Genomic DNA, 11,469 nt, shown 5'->3' with positions numbered 1-11,469 from the left:
ATATCTAATCCTCTACTTGCCACATCAGTGCAGATAAGTACATTACACTGTCTAGCTTTAAACATATTTAAGGCACCAAATCTTTTTTACTGCCAGAAGGATGACACAAACAAGGTCAGATAAATTTCACAATATCAACCAACTGAATATGCTTCAAATGAGTAATGAGTAATGACTCACTAGTGTTAATTCAGAGTAACATACCTGGCTTATATGACCACTAACAAGGGTGGCTCTTATCCCAAGATTTCAAAGCATCAAAGCCAATAGGTGTTTTGCATTACATGTATGAGTAAGAACCATAGTTGTACATTGACACTTCGCGGTCAGAATATATATATATATATATAAGATAACAGTGCTGTGGGCACAAAAGTTGTAAACTTGAGTTTATATCCAAGGGAGTTAGACAATATACAACAACAAAAACAGCAGGAACTCCATGCACAAAGTAAAACTGCAAGCCACAGTTATAATTACATCTTCAGAATGCACGTCAGATCAACTATTGACACGTCGGATTTACAGTGCACAATATATTTCATATGCTCGATAAATGCTTGATATTTGTCTGTCTTTGTGGCCCATAAATTTCTACCCTACAACCACCATTCATGTCTGATTATAATAGTCACTCATGCCTTTCCACTCCCTAAGCACACACATTTCAGATGTTAAACCGGTCCACTTCAGTATCTATAATTCCCAGAGGATTCACAAGCCCTTGACATCTAAATGAGTACAGGCATTATATAAAGGATTAAAAATACTAAAACTAGAAGAATAACAAAAGGGAAAGAAACCTTGTGCTGGGCCGGCAGAAAATGATACTGCAGCTTTAGTGTTTCAACGGTAGAATATTTAGATGCTACTTAAATCTGAGACAACTCGAGAAATTAGGTTGTTACAATTTGAGAGAAATTTGGGAAGAATGAACATGGTGCAAGTTCTCATCATACCTTCAGAGGGTTCCTTAGACAAGCCCTTGCAGCTTCTTGACCTGCAATTTCACAACTGCAACTCTTATAACTCATATAATAGCTAGTCAAAATATTTTTAGTAGAAATAAAACAAAAATCTGTTCAAAAGATAAGTTCTTAAAGGATGGTAAATGTCCAATCACCCTATCACTTACGGTACTTATTGTCCAGCATTCCATGGTATAAAAGGAAAATAATATCAGTAATACAACCAGAACTGTAGTTGCAGTGAAATCATTGAACCATACCCTTTTAGTCATGGTAGCAGAAAGCAAATATGTTCTCCGTTAACGAGGGATGACTTTCAGAATGTCATCAAGTGTCATTTCAAAGTCCTCATCAAGCAGTCTGTCTGCCTCATCTAAAACCTGCTCAATTGAAAGTAAAAAGGTTTCTTAGCATTTCCAGACAAGTCTGAGATATGGGATATCTGAGGTCATTAAAGAAGCAAGGATAACTTGATTTAGGGCGACCGTAAATGACAATGTCACTATTCTTAATGGATGGGAAAGAAGATGCGAGATATAGTCTAGGAAAATGAAAACAGACTGTTGTAATGACATAAAGCATCTAAGTATTCAGTAATAGTACAAATGTATGCAGGGTCTCTTATTAATTTTACTTTTTCTTTATATGATCTTCAAATTTTTCTTTCCAGTCAGTCATCTTTTGTATTTCACTTTCTTCTTTTAACAATCTTCCTCTGGTTCTAGCTGTCTACATTGAATATGTTCATACCTATTCCATCCAAGTTGAAATTGCATCTACAACAGAATAGTGAAAGTCATCAGGGCAATGAGATCCTACAAAATCATTCAATGTGCGAAGAGAAAATCCTTTGCTGTTGGATACATGATCATGAGACGTCCACGTGTAGCAACCTTCAAGGGAATATAACAGTAAAAACAACAATAAGTACCTGACAAAGTTATATACAATTGTCAACTTACCGAAATTTCTATATCCTTTACGGATATTCTTATTGTTGGCACAGAAACACCTACACATCTATAACAAACTAAATTTCTGTTTTCTATCAAGAAATAGTATCATATTTGAAAATTTATTAAAAACTCTTCATAGGATAATATCAGATAGAATAACATGAATACAGACCTTATTAAACTATACCTTCATTATGAGCAATGTCAAGCCAAGATTCTAAAAAGCCTAGAAATGCAAGTAAACTATAGTACAGATGTTACGGAAATCAAGCCTCCCATACTAGAAAAATAAAAACTTACAATAATGTGTGGCCGCTTTGCAAGCATAATAGTCTGTTGGACCATCCACTCCTCCAAAAAGATGAAAGGATTAGGTAAAAGAAGCTAAGCAGCATAAACAATGATTAAATATGCATAAATCAATAAGAATCTATGATGCAACCATATCACCGGGTTAACTTCCACAGCTTTAGAAAAGGTAAGTGTATCATATGCTTTATAGATAAAATTTAAAGCACCAACAGAGAGAATCTAAGTTGTTCAAAACTGTTTGTCCTACATAAGAAAAAGCTACAGAACAGAACTTGAGCCACTACAAAACAACCACAAGAAGGTAACATGAAATCATTAGTTTGTACCTTGTACCTTCATAGCCCAACAGCCACACACACTGAACCAAATACAAAATCATGCAAACAACTAATCTAGAAGCCCTTGAAGCCATTAAAGTTTGCATACAATTTGATTTCATTTTCTGGGAACTACAGAACTAGGAACCACTCATGCGCCACAACCGAGAGAGTACACACGCACTAGCAAAAGATTGCTTGCATCAGAAAAGCATTAAAGACATGACGAAAAGGTTAGATACTTAATGCAACGCTAAATCGAGATATATAGATCTACAAGCTAGGCACATCCATTTTATTCAATCAATATATATGCTTGCCAAGCACATTAGCCTGAATTGAAGTCTTGCAAAAAGCATGATGGATGGCACTACTTGTGTCATCACCAACAATACCTGAAACCCTCGATCTGAGTGTGATGACATGTGGTACCAGTCCTAGTTCTTCTAACTCAGCAACACTAACATAAGAAATTTTAGACTGACACATTAAATTTATTCTGAGATAGTACATCTGTGTGCAAAACTGATGTAGAAATCCTTATAAATCTGACCCAAACTATTCCTTTTATTGATTGATGCAAAGCTGATAATTGTGGACATCTCAATTGCAGTGACACAAGATTATTTAGGCAAACGATCATGACAGTATGGACTATTCATGTCGTAATGTTCGTCGAGGGAATAATTCAGGAATTCAACGAAGGAAACTACAATAAATAAGCTTCTCACTCAAATCCATTCCAGATGATGCCACGGTTATCACTGTTAGTGAGTCAAGCATCTAGATATATACATATTCCCTGAACAAAATCATTCCCAGGTCTACATTAAATCCCAAAAGGACAAAAAAAAAAAAATCTTCAAATTGTTGAATGGGTTACAATGGCATAAATTGGAAGAGGTAAAAGTGCAAAGATTATAGAAACAAGTAGAAAACTAACTTGCCTCGCAATCGGACAAAGGCATGACTCATGAGGAAGAGTTGGAATCTCTATGTCATTCTGAACGCAAAGGACCAGAAGAAGAAAAAAGAAAAAGATATGTTCTTTAAATAAAAAATCGGTCCAAAACCCAATAAGAAGAAGAAATTAATTTCACTCTTCAAAGACTAACTACACACGCACCATTACATACAAAGAAAAGAAAAAAGGCACTCATATACTTAATGAGTAGCTAAGGTAAACATAAAAAAAAAAAAAAAAAAAAAAAAAAAAAAAACTCAGCATGTGAACAGAAAAACCAAGATACTCTTTGAGTTAGTTAATCTGGTTCTTCATTTCTCAGGTCAGCGACCACCCTTATGTTCATTTACATTAAGCAGTTGTTAGTTTGCAGCATCTATCATAAGATAGTTAACTCATACACCACTGAAAGAAAGGTGGCTGGGGAATTTATTTCAAGAAATTCAATATCTGATAAACAAAATACAAGTAACCAGCAATTAACAAAATAGAAGGATCATAGAGACATCTCTAGTGAAGATTACCCTAAAGTGATATAGCACACAAACTCAGACAACTGAAACTCGTCGCAGCACATGCCTCTTAAATAAACTAAAGCCTTGTGCTTCTTCTTCGATCAAATTGCCATAACTTTTTAGGCTTTCAGTACTGTTTTCAACTCCAACAGAATTCTCATAATCTTTTAAGGATATCAAGCTCCCAGTATAACTCAAAATTTTGGTAGGATCCCCACTACCACATGTTATGGTATTCATGGAATAACATCTTAGATCCAAAAAGAACGTAGGGATTTTGTCAAAATTTTTGAAATATATGCCATGCTCCCATTGGTCACAAGTAACCTTTATCAACAATCCAAACTGCCTAACCAAGTCAAAATTTTTGATGTCTATGCTGTAATCTCTTGCCCACTCTTTTTTGTCATAATCTTTCAATACCCATATATCAATCTTCGTAATCATACCTTGTGATGAAGAAGTATCCACGATGGCCAGAGATCCTCTGAAAGTAAGTAAATACAGATGCCAGAAATTGTTTGAGCTTTGTGCCGCGGGGTGCGGAGTCCAACAGAACTTTTCTTTCTTAAAATCGAAAGAAATTATATGGCATCTTCCATAAATCAACCAATGCATGTCTCCATTTGCAGATGCACTTTTACTACTGTTACGAGACAATCGACAAGGAGGAGGAGTTACATGTCGCCATGAGCCTGTGCCCAATACAAGAACCTGGGCTGCCCGGCAGATAGGCTTACCAAATTGGCCAAATTCGGCGACAGCAAGAATCTTGAGGGTGTTAGTTATACTATCAAATCCCATACCATACCAGTCACAGAATACTTGGGACACTGCAATTTTGGAAATATCATTCCTAGGAAGCCTTAGAACTTGTCCTCTCAGAGGATTGACCAAAAAACAAACTCCAGAATCACAATTATTTCGGAAGCAAAACAAGTTGCGGAAAACAAAATCTATGGAGTAAGGTGGTGGATCTCGCTGGTATGTTGTGGAGACTTGAAATGCATGTTGACCTCTTGCTGTCAAGGCACTGCCACTGCCATCGTATGTGACTGATTGCAAGGATGCTATAACTGCATTGGTCTCAGAAGCATAAGATTCGGCAAAAGACATGAGAAGAGGTACCTCGTCGGTGTAGTCCATATGCAGTTTAACAAAAGAGGGGTCATCAACTATGTTTAACAAGGCCTTAGACACGCATCGAATGCAACAGATTGATTCGGATGGCAATCTCGAAAGGATCTTGACGAGGACATCCGAGGGCAGGTCCATCAACATCGGCTCTGACCTGTTCAGCTTCCACCCTGATTTTCTAGAAACTATGCTTCCTATTCTTTCAGTTCCAGCCCTCCCCCTTTTTTTTTTGAGAAAAAGGGCGGCGGCCCTCAAGCCTTGATAGCCTTAATTAAAGAAACTGTCGAATACAAGGGGGGGGGACATTGAGCCTAAACCCCTGATTATAATAAGTAGAAACTCTTGAAATACTATCCTGATTTTCTACCAAATGCTTGTACTCAACAAAGCACCAACTAGCAAACAGCGCACAACTGACGACTCTATTTGCTTTAACTGCAGTAAAGCAGCGGTGACACAACGGAAAGATAACTTGGTCTGCAACCCGGCTGCAGCAAAGCATAACTACCATATGCACAGCTTTCCCATTATGATGCCACCGGACACTACATCCAGTGACACTTAAATTCCCTCTGTTACTAAGAGGCAGCGACCATTTGCAAGTGCAAGGAACTCACCGCCAACCTAGAGCAGAGAAGGCACACAAGGTGCAAAGACTGGCACTCAGGCCACTGCCTCCAACCGGAGCACGGTTGGAGGTTATTACCGACAAAGCAACAACTGAAAGGAGAACAAACAAATAAGTATAAAATAAAAAACAGCAGCAAAACCAAACAGCCGAAGCCCGGCCCATCCACCATCTCTCCCAAAGGCCCAATGCAGACGCCCACCAAGCGAGCATCGATCTGCCAGCGCCGGCACCAGATCGCCCCCAAGTAGCACGTCGCCGCCGCGCAGCAACCCTGCACCGCCGCATCACCACGACACTGTGCAGGCCCTTCTTCAACCCGATTGGTGCCCGAAACCCGATCCAGAACCGACTAGATCGAGATCTCAGCGACCTTCCCCCAGCCCCCAGTTGCCGCAGAGCCTCCACGGTTCGCCGCCGGTCGTCTGTGTCCCAGAGCCACTCCAACTGCCCCAGAAACAACACAGAAACGCACCTGCAGATCCCCCTCCCACCCCAACCCCAGATCCGAGCTCTTACTCCGAGACCCAACCACCGCCAAGAAACCATCCTTGGCCCAGACACCTGCAGCATCTGGCAGATCAAGCCCCGCCGGCAGCTAACACGACGCCGGAAATCCGTGCCAGCTCCCACCCCCGAACGATGAAGAGACGAAGCTCCTCCTCGATCCCAGTAGAAGCTGCCTACCTCCATCCCTGAGCCAGCTCCCCGCCATAGAGCCTCGCCGCTAGCCTCCATCCTCATCCCTCCCGGACCGGAACGCAGCAGCAGGGGGCCCGCCGGCGTTCGGCCGGGAGAGAAAACTCAAAACGAACTCTCTGTTTTGTTCTCCGCGCGTGAGGCGCGTTCTTCCTTTTTGCTTTCTGGCTCAGCGGAAAAAACCCCTCCCCCTTTTTATAATGCAACTTAAATCCTCTTCGAACTCGGTCTCTCGGTCGACTAGGCAAAAGTGTTTGTTTTTTCTTTCTTTGATCGCAAAAAAAAAAAAAATAAATAAATATTTGTTATTGTTTAAGAAAAACTAAAATTGGGAGAGAATTGAGGATTACAAGACATCACGGTCTTTACTCATGGTGAACACTTAACCAGTTTGGGAATGACCTTTGTATGGGTCAGAGAGATACCCAATATCAGCAAAACCTTCCAAAACACATGTCGTTTTGGGACGGGGATAGTGGACGCAGGCCAGTGTTAGCGGCATTCCTGGTGTGTGATGAGTCCGAATCCATCATCTCTCTGTAGGGATAGAACAAGTCCATATCAATCGAACATCTCAAGTACCGAAATATATCTTTTACACCAATCCAATGGCGTTGCATTGACGCAGAGCTATACCTTACCTAACAAGTTCATTGCAAATGAGTTCTCCGGTCTTGTGCATTGAGCTAAGTACAATAATGCGCATATTATACTTACGTAAGGCACTTCTGCCTCTAGCATATCTTCGTCATCATCCTTTGGACGAAGAAGATCATTTTCAGGATCAAGACTACGGACGATCATGGGGGTGCTTGAAGGCTTGATCTTGTCAAAATGCCTAAGCATCTATCAACATGATGCTCAAGTTCCAAACCAAGACATAATTGTGTTCTCCCAAAATCTTTCATCTCAAACTCGGATTTCAAGTGTTCAACGGTTTCCCTTAACTCTTTAAGGGCTTCCAATGAAGATCATGTCCAACATGAACCGCGATAGAATCTGAAACTTGTTATAGGAACGCACGAGCATATCCCTTCCCAATCAAGTAGTCACTTTAGTAAGCGTTTCAACCTTATTGTAAACGCACTCCGTGGTCTAGAGTCACTTGACTTGGGTAAATGAAGTTCACCATGAACCTTCATGTACATTCCATATCTAGATCCCTATAGAGATACGTAGTGACCACATTTATAAGATCCATGTTCAATTATTCAGAAACTATCAAACTAACAGGGTAGTAGAGTGCAATGACATCCATTACGAGATAATATGTCTTATCGTAGTCGATTCCAGGGCGTTTTGTGAGAAGCCTTGCGCCATAAGGCGAGATTACCATCTCTTTTTCTCATCACGCTTTCTAACGAGACCCATTAGTCAACATGTTTTATGTTTAGGTGGTGTTGGCATCACTGGCTCGAAAACCTTTCTCTTCGTTAGAGAATCCAACTTAACCTGGATTGCATCTTTCCATTTAGGCTAAATTTCTCTGCGTTGGCATTCATTCATCAACGGAGTGTAGTTCGATATCATCTGACTCAACAAACTCATGCGCAACGAAATGCGGAACTACATTATCAATTATGATGGAGTTTCTATCCCACATCTCATGTATACTAGTTAATTTTCAAATAACTTTATATTCTCAAGAATAGGTTCTGACGTTGAGGCGTCCACAATGATAACCATAATCCGGAAGATTCTCATGAGACGGATTTTGAGTCTTGATGATTAAAGGAGTGGAATGTGCCAAAGTATCCTTTGAACTCACGAGCCTCCCACGCATCCTAATTGGGGCCATGACCTATAATGCCAGAGTGCCACACTCTTTGGCGTTGGCGCTATGCCTACCTCCATGTAGGGTGGCACTACGTCATCTCGTAAGGACGTCCTTCCTTGCAGGCATGTTTTGCAGCAGATATGTGTGATCTCGTCACTTTAGTGGGGATCGAGATGAGACATAGTGGGGAATGGCCACGACAATTCCTGTCGTTCCTGCTGAAAATTCATGTTCTTATCTCCCTCTAACGACGGGAAGACTGTCTCATCAAAGTGACAATCCGCAAGACATGCGGTAAAAAGATCGCCTAGCAAGGGCATTAAGTGGTAGACGATCGTTAGAATCTCAAATCCAACGTAGTTGCCCATTCGTTTGTATGGACCCATATAGTGTGCTGAGGTGGTGCAATTGGCACATAAATGGCAGACTCAAATTTACGTAAGTACGAGATCATACCCAGTCACTAGCTGTAACGCAGAGGTAGATTGAGTGGCAGTGGGTCATAGATGAATTAGCATAGTTGCATGCGATATTACATCACCCCAAGCGGATATAGGGCGATTGGTATGCATTACCAATGTTTGGACTACCAATGTAGTCGTTTCCCCGAGACCATTTGGGTGTGTTCGTGGGAATGTGATTTCCAACATCAGTCCCAATGCAATAATCATCGAAAGTCTTCGATGTAAACTCTCTAGCATTGTCAAGTCAAATTGACTGAATAGAATGATTTGGGGAGTGAGCCCGTTATCTTATGATATGTGCTAGGAGTGTAGCATAAGCAGCATTACAAGTAGGCCTGACATTTAAACCAGTAACCCGCAAACCCGCACTATACCTGCATGCTAAAAACCCGCACAAACCCTCTCGTTTATTAATCCGGACTAAAAAAAGCCCGCAAGTAAAAAACCCGCAAATTAACGGGTTTTGCGGGCTAAACCGGTTGGAACCCGTTAACTCAAAACCCTTCCCAAAAACCCCTTTCCCATTACCCATACGGGTTCCCCATTTTATTTTTTATTTTTTTCAACCAGGGCATTTTTATAATTTTTCTTATTCCCCATGAAGATTTGACAGTTGGATCTTCGTATAATTGTGAAAAGATGATTCAAAAGGGGATCCGTGAGGATTCGACAGTTGGATCGTCGTATAATTTTGTGAGGATGATTCTAAAGGCGATCTGGGACGATCCAACCGTTGGATCTTCACATAATTTTGAGAGGATGATCCTAAGGGCGATCCGTGAGGATCCAATCGTTGGATAGTCATATAATTTTGTGAGGATGACTCTAAGGGCGATCCGGGACGATCCAACCGTTGGATCTTCGTATAATTTTGAGAGGATGAACCTTAGGGTGATCCGTGAGGATCCGATAGTTGGATCATCGTATAAATCGGTAAAGATGATCCTCTAGGTGATCTGTGAGAATCCGACCGTTGGATCGTCATATAATTGTGATTTGTGAATTATTTTTTGTCAAAAAAGGAAAGGAAAAAAATCTAAAAAGATAGAAAATAAAAAATTTCAAAATAGAAAACCAAAAAAGTTCGTATAGAGAAAATGGCAAATGTGGGGTTATATGCATAAGTCTTAATTGATTTTAGTTGCTTTGATAAAAAGTTTAAAAAATAATTTAAAAAAAAAATGTTTACAGGTCTTAACGGGTTTTAATTAGTCCCAATGGATAACCCACAAATCCTCCAGGTTTAGCCCACGAAACCCTTTAAGCTAACGGGTTCTTACAGGGTCGACCCATTAAGAACCCGCATGGTACCCACACTATACCCGCACGTTGCCAGGCCTAATTACAAGTGGGCAATGACACAATACGTGACCAGTGTGTTTGCTTGTCAACCAACATCATGACATATTTAAACGTCCACAAGTTGGTTGAATCAGTCTACAGAATCCCCATGGATTCTATGTAAGAACATAATGAATATTTTCATATCCTTTGCATATGACGATCTCAATCCTAATTTCCCTAAGGAACAGACTTTGTAAACTAGCGAGAGAATTTAGAAGCAACCAATGAAGATTTTGGTTGGGCCTGAGCGACTGAAACGCTATTTGAAGCAAAGTCGGTGATTGCAGCATCACCTGGGGCACCATCACCATGATGGACGCCATCCATGGCGTCATGGATAGGGACTATGCCACCCCTAGGCTGGGGGTGGACGACGGTAGTGCCAGAGGCAGCTGCAGCGGTTACACTTAGTCCAGGAATCAATTTTTGATTCATGCTTCCTTTTGCTCGAGAGAATGGATGTCCATGTGAAGTCTTTAGTAGACGGATCATCATATCATGACTAGGATGACCTATCCTGTAGTGACAAAGCCAATATATGTCTAAATCTAAGAGATCTTCTCTCATAACTTTATTGGATTTAATAGCTCAAATAGTGACATAGAGTCTACTAGAGAGACACATAAACTTCTCTAAGATGCACCTTTGTTCGCAATCGTTAGAGATATTGCAAAGGAACTCATTTCTGTGCTCTACATGCATTTTTGCAAGGAATCAGTTGGTTATTCATAGGAGCGATTTGCCCTAAGAGCATAGAGAGTTTCTGTGACAGTAATCAAGGTGCCATTTGGCAAGGGGAACTTGGGCTATTCCATGTCCGTAAATTAATATTGACGGCCCAACCATCGTAGTCACAAAGTAATATGCTAAGAATCAAAATGGAGTCATAATGAAAAGAACTACAAATTTTATTCATAACCCAACGGAGTACATCATTGTCTCTTAACCATTAGGAGAATCTAATCCAAATGCTAACCAATGCAAAACAAAGGTAGTCGTTTGACTTCTTTCAGTAACTCCAAAATAAATATGACCAGGTGAGTAGAGAGATGTCAGTGGAGCAAAGTTCGCTTAAGTACTACTTATCTCAAAACTTCCTAGACATCATACTCAGTTTGGATGAGCCTATGTGAAGAAAAACTAAACAAATGACATTTACTACAAAATATATGGCAATTGCTTATTACATCTCTTGGAAAAATAAAGACTTAAATAGAATTGGCGTTCTATTGATCCCAGCCAGATTTGTAGTCTTCAACCCTTCATTCTAGATCAAGTTTCACGTAGTGAGCTTCTCTTGCTTCACAATATGCTTTGTGACAATTTCTTCACGAGCTCTACAAATGTGTGCCCAATGACCGGATACTCCACATCGAGAACATACATCT

At 40.3% G+C, this 11,469-nt stretch overlaps 1 protein-coding gene and 1 long non-coding RNA gene across 4 annotated transcripts; both read right to left on the bottom strand.

Moving 5' to 3' along the window:
• Positions 1-447: 447 nt before the first annotated feature.
• Positions 448-3,369, bottom strand: LOC112190184. 3 transcript variants are annotated; one of them, XR_005806128.1, is made up of 5 exons: positions 2,225-3,367; positions 1,719-1,861; positions 1,136-1,348; positions 960-1,000; positions 448-878 (listed from the first exon to the last, which is right to left on the bottom strand). It is a non-coding gene; the product is annotated as an uncharacterized LOC112190184 (long non-coding RNA). The 3 variants fall into 3 exon arrangements; XR_005806127.1 differs by having other exon boundaries at positions 1,719-3,369; XR_005806129.1 differs by having other exon boundaries at positions 448-1,000; positions 1,229-1,348; positions 1,719-3,369.
• A 554-nt stretch (positions 3,370-3,923) lies between these two features.
• LOC112190641 (putative F-box protein At1g47790) lies at positions 3,924-5,324 on the bottom strand. The gene has a single exon (XM_024330086.2). It carries the CDS (start codon positions 5,311-5,313, stop codon positions 4,066-4,068), a length of 1,248 nt encoding a protein of 415 aa, XP_024185854.1. The 5' UTR covers positions 5,314-5,324; the 3' UTR covers positions 3,924-4,065.
• Positions 5,325-11,469: the final 6,145 nt, after the last annotated feature.

The sequence above is a fragment of the Rosa chinensis genome, chromosome 2 (genome assembly GCF_002994745.2).
Source record: "Rosa chinensis cultivar Old Blush chromosome 2, RchiOBHm-V2, whole genome shotgun sequence".
In the NCBI taxonomy this organism is placed as follows: Eukaryota; Viridiplantae; Streptophyta; class Magnoliopsida; order Rosales; family Rosaceae; genus Rosa; species Rosa chinensis.
The sequence above is the reverse complement of the archived record's forward strand: the minus strand, read 5'-3'. Positions and strand labels throughout refer to the sequence as shown.